The 14,398-nt window shown below is 39.2% G+C and overlaps 1 protein-coding gene across 1 annotated transcript in view; it reads right to left on the minus strand.

Moving 5' to 3' along the window:
- Window positions 1–14,398, minus strand: part of REF6 (relative of early flowering 6) — a 32,839-nt gene that overhangs the window by 14,043 nt on the left and 4,398 nt on the right. The window contains exons 4-5 of the mRNA XM_008798919.5: window positions 12,117–12,267; window positions 9,179–9,885 (exon numbers count right to left, since the gene is read on the minus strand). Coding sequence (XP_008797141.3) covers window positions 9,179–9,885; window positions 12,117–12,267 — 858 coding nt within the window. The remainder of the gene's footprint in view (window positions 1–9,178; window positions 9,886–12,116; window positions 12,268–14,398) is intronic.

Consider the following 14,398-nt stretch of genomic DNA (forward strand, 5'->3'; position numbering starts at 1 on the left):
TATAGAAGAAGCCGAAAATGATGTAAATTGGATAAATGCAATGCAAGAAGAATTAAACCAATTTACTAGAAACAAAGTGTGGAATCTAGTTGAGAGACCTTCTGAATATCCAATTATAGGTACAAAATGGATTTATAAAAATAAACTAGATGAAAATGGAATCGTAATAAGGAATAAGGCTAGACTAGTAGCAAAGGGGTATAATCAAGAAGAAGGTATAGATTTTGATGAAACCTTTGCTCCTGTAGCTAGACTTGAGGCTATTAGATTATTATTAGCATATGCATGCTCTAAGAACTTCAAACTATTTCAAATGGATGTAAAAAGTGCATTTTTAAATGGGTATATTAATGAGGAGGTATATGTAGAACAACCTCCTGGTTTTGAAAATCATCAATACCCTAATCATGTTTATAAATTGAACAAAGCACTTTATGGTTTGAAACAAGCACCTAGAGCATGGTATGAGAGACTTAGCAAATTCCTATTAGAACATGAGTTCTCTAGGGGTAATGTAGATACAACTCTTTTTCTGAAAAAGAAAAACCAAGATATGCTGTTAGTACAGATTTATGTTGATGATATTATTTTCGGTGCTACTAACAATCGTCTCTGCGAAGAATTTGCTAACTTGATGCAGAGTGAATTTGAGATGAGCATGATGGGAAAGCTGACTTACTTCCTTGGACTCCAAATCAAACAATCTGAAGGAGGCATCTTCATCAATCAAGCCAAATATATCAAGGAGATGCTCAAGAAGTTTGATATGGAGGGAAACAAATCAATCAGCACCCCCATGAGTTCATCATGCAAATTAGACCAAGATGAATCAGGTAAATCTGTAGATCAGAAACTGTATCGAGGTATGATAGGATCCTTATTGTATCTTACTGCAAGTAGACCTGATATTATGTTTAGTGTTTGCATGTGTGCTAGATATCAGGCTAATCCTAAAGAATCACATCTAGTTGCAGTTAAGAGAATTTTTAAATATTTAATAGGAACTAAGAATATAGGGCTATGGTACTCTAAAGAATCTAGCCTAAACTTAATAGGATACACAGATTCAGACTTCGCTGGATGTAAGCTTGATAGAAAAAGTACCAGCGGGTCGTGTCAATTTCTAGGAGAAAACCTTATCTCATGGTTTAGCAAGAAACAAAACTCGGTTGCATTATCTACTGCTGAAGCTGAATATGTTGCAGCCGGGAGTTGTTGTGCTCAAATCTTGTGGATTAAACAACAACTAGAAGATTATGGCATTAAACAAGATAAAATTTCCATTAATTGTGATAATACAAGTGCCATTAATCTAACTAAAAATCCAATTCAGCATTCAAGAACTAAACATATTGAGATAAGACATCACTTCATAAGAGATCATGTATTGAATGGTGATGTGACACTCCAATTTGTTTGTACTGATGATCAATTAGCAGACATTTTTACAAAACTCCTAAGTGAAGAGAGGTTTAGTGTGCTTAGGAGGGGATTAGGAGTGATTGATCCATCCTAGTGGTAGTTTCCACTAGATTCATTGATTTTGATGATTAGTTTGTGGTTAAAATAGAGTTTCTCTTCAATGATCATCAAATCAGATCCTAATTTAGTGATTTTCCCTCGTTTGGCACAAACGAAGCATGATTTTTAGGTGCGTGCCAAAGTTAGAGACGACTTGAGTAAGTTTCAGAGTCGGCTCCTAAGGGGGAGTCGACTCGCGCATTTGCGGGAGTCGACTCGCAAAGATGGCAGCAGAGGGGGAGACGACTCGCATATAGTCGGGAGTCGACTCGAAGTCTACAGGCGCATAAGGAGAGTCGACTCGCGCATATTCTGGAGTCGACTCGAGGTCGAGTCGACTCGCGACTCAGTGGAGTCGACTCGCGACTCAGTGGAGTCGACTCGCAGTCGGGATCCGACTTTTTAACCCTAGATTTGTCGTTTCGAAAACACTTTTCTCTCAAGCCGCCACTGTTCAAAAGCCCTAGAGCCGACTCCTAGGTCGTCCCCGATCGTCTCCAACCCCTTTTCCGTCGATCTTTCACCGGTTCTTCGGTTTTTTTTTTTTTTCATCCCTTCCTAGGTCGCCCCCGGTCGGTCCTAAGCCTCCTCCGTCGACCTTTCTCCGTCCTTTAGGTTTTTCATTCCGTCTAGGTCATAATGCCGCGTAAGACCGTTGTCCGGAAGAGGTCCCGACCCGAGGCCGGTCCCGAGCGGCGCTCCAAGGCGCGGCACGATCCCGCGAGGCAACCACCTCCGGCTCGTTCCCCGCCTAGGGCGGTTCCCGCGAGGCCATTGGCCGGGAAGGCCGTCACCACCGGGAGATATGTCGATTTCGACTATCTCTCCCGGAAAGGGTTCACCATAGGTGATAGGCTTAGGGCACAGGGATTAGAGTACTTCCTCACTTTAGATCTCCCCACTTACCCTGGCCTTGTTAGAGAGTTCTATGGTACCGTCCATCGGGGAGATGGGGGTATCGAGGGCACAGTAGCCGGTGTCCCTCTGTTTGTTACGGAGGATCTTATTGCCCACATCCTCCACCTTCCATTAGTAGGGGTGGCTCCCACACACCCTGAGGACAGGGTTGAGGCCCTTACGGCCGTTCTAGGGCATCCACCCCAGTCACCTCTAGACGAGGTTTCTGCTAGCTCACTTCCGATTGAGGTGAGAATCCTTTTGAGTATACTGTCTAGGTCCATCTTCCCTAAGACAGGGAGATTTGATTTTGTAAATGAGAGAGACCTAGCTCTTATGTTTTATATTCTTCAGGACACCCCGATCAACTTCCCCAAACTCATCTATAGGTATATGCGTGAGCCCCTAGATAGACCTAGGCTCACCCTCCCATACGGCATGATATTCACCCTTCTGTTTAGGGAGTACGAGATTCCCATTCCTGAGGGGGAGCCCTTTCGCGCATTGCGATGGACTGATCGCACGCGTGCAGGGACCCTACACAGGATGGGGTTTCGAAAGAGAGAGGGGATCTGGGTTAGGAAGTCGTCCCTCACCTCACAGACCACCAGACCTTCCCCCAGTCCTGAGCCCGATTCAGACTACCCAGACCTTCCAGACCATCCAGATCTTCCATCCACTCCTGCTCCTACCACCTCAGCCGGACCCTCCTCCTCAGCCACTCAGCCTATGGAGGTCCGGATCTCGTCTGAGCAGCTCCGGGAGCTGCGGCAGGAGATAGTCCGAGATCTGCTCCAGGAGCTCCGGGGTGCGGTGCCTACTCCCTCTCCTGCGCCCACATCTTCCGCATTGGTCCCTTCCCTGACAGCCGTGACAGACATGACGGCTGAGGTGCGGCAAGAGATATACAACATGAGGACCTTGATACAGGCCCAGTTCCACAGCATGAGTGAGGTCACGAGCACCACTCGACAGATGCGGGATGACATCGGCCGTGACATGTCCACCACCACCGCAGGGGCCGAGCGCTTGTCGAATGTGCTCATCGACAAGCTGGACGGACTGCAGAAGTCAGTACTCGAGCTGGATACAACACAGAGCAGGGCCATCTAGGCCATCATTCGCCAGCTAGAGAACGTGACCAATGCGGTCCAATCACTCGTGGAGCGCATGCCTCGAGGAGATACATCCTCGAGAGGAGGAGTCACATCCTCGAGAGGAGGAGATACATCCTCGAGAGGAGGACCTACATCCTCGAGGAGACCGTAGCTACTTTTTGTATTTTGCTTTGACATGTATTGCTTTACGTTACTTATTGTATTCTGAAATGTACTTACATAGAAATTAATACAATGAGTAGCCGCATTTTTCTTCAATAATGTGCCTTTTGATCTATGTTTGATTGTGTGTTCTGTTTACCTCCTTTTTGATATGATGACAAAAAGGGGGAGAAATATGTAAAAGGAAGAAAAATATGTATAAAATATGTAAAAGGAATCAATGGAAATCAATAAAAAGATAAACTCTTAAAACACACAAATTTGTTCTAAGTGGATTCGGTACCCCGAGGCTCATTATCTCTCTTTTGGGGCTCCTAATGGAGTAATCTCCAGAATCTATTCAAGGGATATTCGGAGATTAGCTGAATCATACTCAAGAACAAATTGACAGATTTTCCCTCTAAAAACCAAAAAAAATTCAGTTCAAAAACTTCAAAGCATTAAAAGGAAATTCAAAGAATCAAAACATAGTAGAATACATATGTTGAGGGGGAGAATCTGAATTTTAATCAAGCAAAATCATTAATGACATATAAGCCAAATAATTGATTGTATAATATGAAGGCTTATATAATTCCAAATGAAAGGGGGAGCTTTAACTCCGAAATTTATTGTTTCACTCCTTTCAAGCTTGGATAAATTGAATTACCAGACATTTGAATTCATTTATGGATTTTATTTCATTGTTTATTGTGCAATTCACTTTACATATACTCAGTGTTTTGTCATCATCAAAAAGGGGGAGATTGTGGAGTGATTGATTAAAACCCTATTTGATTTTGATGAAATCAAAGCAATTGAGTATATTTCTTGTTTACTAATGAATTCAATTAAGTGTTTCAGTGAAAATCTTGTCTAAGTGTCTCAAGACTTGGTTCATAATTTTTGGATAAGTTAAGAAGTCAGCTTGAACCAAAGTCTGAGACTCGAGTCGACTCCAGAGTATCACGAGTCGACTCCAAGCGTATCAAGTTCACTGGCACGGGCTCGAGTCGACTCCAGATCTGTACGAGTCGACTCCGACTGAGAACAGACAGAAGAACAGAAAGCTTCAACTCAGAACCTGTCAACGAGTCGACTCCCAAAGTGCGCGAGTCGACTCCGATGTTCACCGAGTCGACTCCAGGATAGTAAGAGTCGACTCCAAGAGGAACACAAAGAAAAAGTCAGAGCAGTTTTCGGGTCTGAGATTCGAGTCGACTCCAGTGAAACGCGAGTCAACTCCGATGGATGGCAAGTCGACTCCAAAGAAGGTGAGAGTCGACTCTCAGAGGAACACAAGAAAAAGTCAGAGAGCAATTTTCGGACTCTGAGATTCGAGTCGACTCCCGCAATATGCGAGTCGACTCCAAGACTCCGCGACCATCAACAGACAGAAGACCAAGTTACTGCCTCTGAGATTCGAGTCGACTCCCAGACAGCTCGAGTCGACTCCAAGACAGCTTCACATCAAAAAGGCAGAAGACCAAGTTTCGGAAACTGAGAGCCGAGTCGACTCCGAGGAAGTTCGAGTCGACTCCAAGACTAGACGAGCCAAAAGACAGAGAATCGGAAGTTCGGGCTCTGAGATTCGAGTCGACTCCCAGGATAGTCGAGTCGACTCGAGTGGATCAAATTCAAAATTGGATCCACGGACTTCAGTGGATGAGCTGACTCCGAAATTGCCAAGTCAGCTCCAGAAGTTGGCGAGTCGACTCCAGGTCAAGACGAGTCGACTCCCAGTCGTGAAGGCAACTTTAATTCAAATTTGGAACAGTTGCCGAGTCGACTCCGGAAAAGCTTGAGTCGACTCCCGCTACAGCCGAGTCGACTCCTGATCGCGCGAGTCGACTCTAACCCACCAACGGACACATTGTCAGGCTGCGCAGAGTGTACAGAACGGGCAGAAAAAGCTCTCTAACGGCTAGTTTCCGTGGGGGTTGGTTTAAATAGCCACAGAAGACTGTAGCAAGGCAGAGAAGAACCATTCCACTCCAACTAATCAAGCATTCAAGCTCTGCAACGTGTTCTTCAACGAAAAAGAGGAAGATCTGCATTTACTGCATCCACCTACATCTTCCCAGCAATTAAAAGCCTTCTCCTCCTGCATTCAAGTCGACTACTCACTCAAGAGGAGACCAGAAGTTTAAGAAGCCCTTCCTCTTCTCCAACTTAAAAGCGTTTGAGGGCTCTTAACTTCGTTATTGTTCATATTGCCATTTATCTGCTTTTGAGAAGCTGTATTTTTCTGTTTGTCTCTTTTATCTACACCTTTGTCTTTGCTTGGTTCAATCGGGGCATTGAATCAAGAGTATTGGGTTGGTTGGTGAGCCGAGTGTAAAACCAACGTGTAAGGGTTCGATTGTGATCCCGGGAAAACAATCGGAGTTGGTTCTAGTCGGTGAGCCTGGGAAAACCGACCGAGTTCGTTGTGAGCTCGTAAAACAACAAGTTTGGTTGTGAGCTTGGAAAACAACCGGCTGTAATCCAAGGGGTTATAGTGAATTCCCAAGAGAGACTTGGGGAGTGGACGTAGGAGCAAGGGTTAGCTCCGAACCACTATAAAAGCTTTGTGTTTGTGATTGCTTGTCTCTTACCATTACTCTCATTTCATACACATCACAGCAACTAATTAATCATCTTGTAAAAAGCATTAATTAGTCACCCACAAACGCTTTAATAGTTAAAATTATTTTAAAACCCAATTCACCCCCCCTCTTGGGTTGTCTATCTGGGCAACAGCTACATTAGATAAAAATAACACTTAAGTATCCCATTTACCTCCTGATTCTTCTAACAAGATAGCTAATAAATCATAGTTTTTACATCCATGGATAAGGATAGGTCAAGTGCAAGCTTTATGCTACTTGTATCTCACCCTCTAATATCGAGGGCATGAACAATCTTTGAATTAAGCACTGCACTGTATACTGCAGCAACAATTGTGCTACCCCCATTGCAGCAATGGTACACTGTCTTTAAGTTTTCATTGCAAATATATTTTAGTGGGCTTGTTCTAGACCTAAGGTGCCTGTAGTATAGGCAAATATGGAATTGACGATGTAGGACAAGAAACAAAATTGTTCCATTCAGTCCATTGGATATGAAATACCAACTATGTGCCTTACCTGGAAATATATGAAGCACTGTTAAAGAATATGATGCTAACAGAAAGAAGAAATTTCTTGGATCTGAGATTGTGCAGGAATACCTTTTTAAGTGATAAAATAGAATCAAAGACCAACCTGAGGACTTGAGGATTCTTGTTATACTAGTTTATGGCAGGTCCCCTGATGTTATTTCTTCAGTAAATGTAGACTGATTTGGTTCTACATTTGTTGGTTTTCCATGAAGAAAGAACATCTTTGCATTATGATTTCTTAGACCATAACAATAGCACATCCATGTTCCAAGTTTCAAAAAACATGGCCTTCCCTAACTCTTGTCCACCATGACCAACACGTCTTCTTATGCTATCACTATGACCTCTGCCTCACCCAGCAGAGATGGCAAAAGTAGACTGTCTCCAACATCAAAGATGAGGTGCATGACGAGGCACGTTGATGACGAGCATTTTGAGATACATTGTGAGGAAATTTTCCTTGCAAATTTTCGTAATTGAAGTCTGGTCAGAAAGAAACTTTGCCAATTGGAACTCTTTTTTCACTACTTTTGCTTATTGAGGTAGTTTGTTAGAGGCTTGCAGACAGTCAACTCCCGTGAGCCTCTCAATGTACATCATGGCTTTTAGTAACTTGATGATGCTAAAAAATCCCCTGGCAGACCTTACCGACCCTTGCTATATACTTTTCAATGAGCATGTGACTCCACAAATCTGCTTAGCAATGTCAGCAAACAAGCATTATTACAGATAGACGGCTTCACACTATTCCAGAACCAACTCATCAGACAAGAGCACTCTCAAGTCTAATCCAAGAATTGTTATCGATCTAGGGTTTACTGAAACATGTACTAAGCTATTATATATTGGATTAAAACATTAATTTGTAGTTCTTAGCTGCTAAATCTTATTATAGTGCGAGCCAACTAGAGTACTTCAACTCATACCACATAAGCAAGTCATCCACTTCAGATGTTTTTTAATTTTCAATCTCTAAAGTTGGAAAAGGAGGGGAAGGTCTCACATGATTGCAAATCACGAGAAAGAATTTCAAAATGCTCACAGTAACACCAATGAAATCCATTAGAATTTATTTAACTAAAAAATTATGAACAAAGATTGTTGGCAAATCCCAAATCAGTCAAAAAAAGGTGATGGTAATCTTTATCGTAACACCAAAGAGTGGCTGTTGACTCCCATTAAATTTCCGCATTTGTCCAATGCTAGATCATCTACTTATGGGCTGTTTAAAGTCCTTTGACAAGATACAACATACTCTTGTATAAATTAATGTCTCATCAATCAGGGGAAAACACCATACTGAGGCCCACAGATCCATAAGCCCACAAAAAAGACATCCTAGGGCATAAAACCATTTTATATCACTGGATTTTGTCTAGCTTCATATGCTCTAAGAATCACATTCGATGGATTTTAGAATGGAGGATCAGACTTAGCTCAACAGGGAATTTCTTTGAAGAAGTGTGGTCCACAGAAACATTTGTTGTCTCAGCTAGGGCCAGAAAAATGAGAAATGTTCATTGAACAGAAGAATGGATTTCATAGTGCTCCTAGCAACAATTGTCTATCTTTTTCTCTAAATCTTCTTTTTAATACAAATTACAACAAGAAAACAAGACTTTGGCATTAGGTGGTTCCCTAAGTGACCAGGGGTCTGCACCAACCCCCTTGATCACCTTAAACCATCAGTTGACTACTTGGCCTGTCAATCTTGAGATATTCTTTCTAAATCTTATTCAAGATACAACCTAAGATGTAAAAATAACATATATACCAATTAACTCCACTTCTAAAATGGAATCATTCGTATAGGAGCATACAAATCGTAATGTAATATGTTTATAAACACAAAACCTTTTAAATAACTTGGAGAGGATTATTTCCTGTCAACACACAAAATTCAATGCAGGAATCTATGCTTTTTTAAGTTCTAAGAAACGGAGGATACAAAAAAAAGGAAAAAACTATTCATCTGACAAATAAAGACAACCCAGATGTCCCAAATGCCTGTTTTTTGTTAATATATGCTGGCTGACAAGATAGAAAGAGGCCATTGGTGAAGCACACTAGGATTATAGGAGACATGTATCAGTAAATTTGAACCATTAATCTAATGTGGTTGTATTACATATACTTTATATTCTTTGCATTGTACAAAAGAAATCAAGATTAGGTAAGCACAGAAATAACTTCTTACAAATATTGACAGATATAAATTATTAAATAGAATAACAGATATCATCAATCATGAAAAATGCTATTAAGAGATAGATATCTATTAAACATATCCACAAGTATGAAATATAAAAGAGGGAATGAAATAGAGAGAGAGCATAAGACATTCATATGCTGAGCTTACCCAAATCTGAAACCAAATTATAATTGCCTGTCCTCCTATTTGTGTTTTTGTTGATGTCTCTTACTTCTCCAGAATCATCAATATGATCACCAAGGAAACCACAATCAGTGGACATGAGGCATTTAGCTGCTGCTTCTCTTGGTTGAACAACAGCCACACAAGCAAAACTCAAAATTCCACATGTCACACATGACAATAGTCCTTGATCTAGCAGCCCGTCACCTTGGAACGTACCTTCTTTTTCACCTTCCCCGTTCTGTGAGTCTAAAGAAGAAGTGTAGAAATCAGCAGTACCAAATCTGCAAGTTGCTGACGAAATTATCTTTCCTTGGCAGACAGGTACAGAATTTCCTTTAAGTGAACTGAAACCACTTAAGTCTCTGATCCCTGCATTCCATCCTAGCATATCATTGGAAGGTAAAAGTCTTGATGCTTCCAGTGCTTCCTGGTGACTGCATAAACCAAGTGATAATCTTGGTTTTACCTTTACTTGAGATCTGACAAGTGAATTTGAACACAAAGGACTGTCAGGTCCATTTTGTGGAAGTACTACACAGGAAGATCCTTTATCAAGAAGAACACTAAGTAGGTGATTATTTTGAATCACACTCTGAACAAATATGTTTTTCACCATCTCTTCTCCTTCTCCTTTCATTTTATCCTTCAGTCTGGAACTTCGTGGTTCACTTCTGTTGCCCCTGGGCATCCTAAAAAAACAAGAAAGAAAGAAAGAAAGAAAGAAAAGAAAACCCATCCTTTCACATAAACAATAGAAGATAATTGAAACATCTAGATTACTAATTTAATTTGGAAACTTGACTTTGTGTCGCATAAAGCAAAAAAAAAAACCACAATTTTGTTGATATTCAAATAAGACAGCATTGAAAATTTCAGACCCATAGTTTCAACAGCTTTAACTGAATTGAACTGGCAAACAGACTGACACATTGGGCATTTCATGACTACGGAATGTGTAGCCAAAAAGTAAGCCCTAAGCAAAAGATATAAAGCAAAGAGCCATGCCTTTTGATGAAATTAAGAGCTGCATGTGCTGTAAAAATATAATGTATGATTAACAAACCTAAAAGAGTGGAAGCTATGCAGATAAATGATGCACAAAGAGATGCATTCAGTTCCCAAAAGATGCACTTCTTATATACAAGGATTTAAGTGCCAGCGCTGGTGGGTATGCCACCACACATGCCAGGCTGCCAAATTTGAAAAGACAAAAAAGGATTCAATGCCGTTTCTAATTGAAATATTTAAGATATTTATTGACACAGGACAAAACATACAGCAGCTAATGGTGCATGTTTTCTTATTGATCATCCAAATCAATATTAAAAGCGACTTTTAGTTGGAGAGGGCCAGAGAAAAACAGCCATTGGCTATATGGATGAAAAGGTCAAAGAAAATATGGAGAGGTGAAGACATCAAAAAGATTTTTGATTAATATTTATGATATTATGGAATTGTCAAAGAAAGGTTTATTGCGACAAGGAAAATGCCACAGAAGTTACAGGAGCAAAACTCAGGGTACTTCTTTGAAATTAAATTTGTTCGGTGTGAGGATGGAACCAACAGTACAGCCACATCGTGAAATATAATTATGTAGTATGTTGTATGATCCAATGAAATTGCTTTAAAAAGCAATATAACATGTTTATTTTAAAATATGTATAAAAGTAATGCTCAGCAAGATCAATAGATATATCAGTCGCCATAAACATTCCAGCAGAGCCATAAAGTAGGTTTTCAACCCTGTGTATTTAGATCAAATCTTTGGATTTTGTAAAGCATTTCCCAATATTAAACTTAAATTAATGAGTTAAGAGGCTTCACGAAATTAAGAGGAAAACTAAATTTGTTTAACCATTTCATAATCCGTGGTACAATTTATACAGGGTAAGCAAAACCATTTCATAATCCGTGGTAAATTTGTTTGGATGCTCGAACTCAATATTCAGGGGTATATCGTACATCAGAGAAGAGTCTAAAGTCAAGAATGAAGACAGATAGAAGATATTGGAGTGATTGGGGATCGAGTCAAACCATGAATCCTGATTTTTTAAGATAGTTTAATCGATCTGATAGGTGATATGTCTTATTCCCAAAAATCAGGATTTGCGGAGTTCCTGAATCACTCAACCCAACCTTGCATCTTTTTAAACAGAAACTTCAGTGGCTTGGACAGCTAACAACTAAAAGTCACTAGATAAAGGGAGAAAAGAAAGGGGGCACTAGACAACGGGAGCAAGATAAGTTCAGCAAGTGATGATGGGTGAGTAGGTACAAACTTGCACCTTTATACCAACACATTCTAAGTTAGCTGGATTTAGATTTTGAATCAAAGATGAGGCCTGGAATGTTACTCGTAGCATTTGGTTCGGCAGATCTACTACCAACGTTGGATCCATAACAAACCCCATTCTAACAAGTTTATAACCCCCACATAAGGATCCTGCAAATTGAGTAATAAATAGTACATAGAATACAAGGGACGAATATCAAGAATAATATGGAATGGAGACATGCACCTGTTTGTGATCAGAGCCTTAAACTTCAGTTATCCCTTTGATTATGCATATGTTTAAACTTGCAAATGTGCATGGAATTGGAGGTGTCCTCAAACAATTGCCACGAGTTTGTCATACCCAGTGATTGCTTCCTATAGCTGAAAGGATTTTCCTTCTCTCCATCCCTCTCTCCCCATGATAGTGATTATAATCACCAATTCATAATAAAGAACAATATAAAGAAATAAAGAACCTAGTACGGCCAGTACTATCAAATACTATGTCTGATCAAGATAAGTACTCGGACGCAAATATTCAAACCAAAATAAGAAGGGGACAAACTATACAATCAAAACTGCAATGATAATCAAAATGCAAATGTCTAAAAATCCTGCCAGTAAATTCTACTACTCAAAGCTCACCTTGTACATAAAGATAGTGCAAGTGCATAAAGCAACTGAAAATGGGACACCATGGGAGGATAATTAATTGAAGCCCTTCTAATTGCAGCCTCTTTGGCTACTCTCAACCATCCAGGAGTTGCAATATTTGCTGCCTCCCCACAATTAAATCCTACCAACACGAAGATAGAAGATTTCATTAATATAAACAATGATCTGATTTTAGTTATGAGATTAGAACATCACTACATCAGACTAAGGTCTTATAATTGAAAGAATGTAAATGACTACAGTAAAGTAAGTAGATCAGTGACCAAAACTATGGTTGTAGGATATCAAATATATTCATAAATGTGCACATTCATAAGCACATTAAGACGGAATTAACTAGGGACTAGCAATATGATGAAAAAGTCAAGTAGAAAATATTATTAACTAATGACAAATACAGTTTTAGCTTTTATTGATTTCGAATTGTTCAATTTAACGTCATTAGAGACGGACCAAACATTGAATATAAACATATTGTCTTGTAGCAAACTGATTGTACATTTTCTTTACACTTTTCAGTGAAAGTCCAGGACAGATAAAAAGCTAAATTGTGTAATTTCAGACATCTACCGTGCAGGACATAGTGCATCAATTGGATGAATAAACTAGATTAATGAAGACCAATGATAGAGTTGGTGTTTAATAACTGTAGAACAAAAGAATACCTAGTGAACTCAAGGACAAATACATTGCTCGCCTATTTATAAATTACTATATTACAGCTCCTAACCTTCAATTCTTGCCAAAATGCCAACTTTTCATTCCATTATCAGTCTCTCTCCGGCATACCGACCTTATTCTCATTCAAATACAAATTCCCAGACCTATTGTAGCAGAACGATATGCTCATTCCAAATACTAGAAATAATTTTAACATTACAATGATCATATAGCAACTTCTTTTATATGTAAATTTGTCATTTAGTTGAACTTTTCATCTTTCTCCTTTTCTAATGGTTGGTTATTCCGAAAATTCCAACATTTTAATTATACTAATTCATACTTTTGTTCCCAGTTATAGTCAGGGAATTGACAATCCATATGGTAAATAACAAATAAAGAAATAAAGAACAAAAAAGGGAAATAAAAATATTATGGAAGCATGTAAAACCTTAATGAATATTTACAGCTTCTGAAATTAGCATAGACAAAGCAAAACAATGTGACAAACATAATCTTCATTAATGTACAAGTCATATTTAAATAACCCAAAAAAATAACTATATTGATTTTCAGTCTCAAAATATAGCTAATTTAATCTACATTCCTACATACCAATGTTTTTTTAATTCCAGATGACAATTAATAGAGAAAGAAAGTACACTAGTTCTTTTTTCTTTTTTACAAGGACTAAAGTATCCATCTTTAGGAAGAGAGAAAAGGATGACTTCAAATAATATGAATGGAAGAGAAGCATTTGTAACGCTGACCACGAAAAGTTGGGAGAAAGTCTAAAGGTTACAGATGACATGAGTAATTCAAAAATCAATTTCATTGATGAATAATGTAAATTTGTCTAAACCTACACTATATCATTATTCATGGCCAAGTTTTCTGAATTTCCCTAGGGTTATCATCAAAACTTGCATGCACAAATAATGTCAACAAAGCTAAGTTTCTGCATGTAGAAATTTCTGCTTATTAGGATTGCTTTTTCATGTATACTCCTTGTAATCTTATTATATCCTCACATTATAATCCTCATTATCATATTAGGGTTCTCACCTTCCCTAGTCATGCACACGCTCTAATTTTCTCTAAGACATGATGTATGAGCGTGTGCATGTGTATGTTTCTATTATTTCCTGATACAATATATAAGATCATCCAAGGCTTCAAATACGCTGGAACAAGATGGTACAAATGGTACCATATGGTTGTAGTAGGTTTCCAGAACTGGTATAGAATGAGTCCGTACAGGATGCAATCCTATACCATGTGTCTATAGCCGATACCATAACATTCCAGTTTTAAAAAAAAAGGGTACGAAGTCTGGTTTCGATATTTGAAACCTTGAAATCATCCCTTATTAAACTAACCCAAATATTGGTGCTTGGTCAAATCTAATAATTAGACTCATGTAAAAATGATGCTAAGAACTAAGGTTTTTTGCACCAACCCAAACCACCCTGTATCAGGCATACAGTACCAACTTGATAAGGTATGTAGTATAACAATAGGGCTCGATACGGTCCTATACTAACACATGACAGAGCTGTCGTCTTGTCTGCGGCAATGCACCATGTGTCAGT

Source organism: Phoenix dactylifera, chromosome 11 (genome assembly GCF_051530095.1).
Source record: "Phoenix dactylifera cultivar Ajwa chromosome 11, Ajwa_hap1_PhDact_Kaust_v1.1, whole genome shotgun sequence".
Lineage (NCBI taxonomy): Eukaryota > Viridiplantae > Streptophyta > Magnoliopsida > Arecales > Arecaceae > Phoenix > Phoenix dactylifera.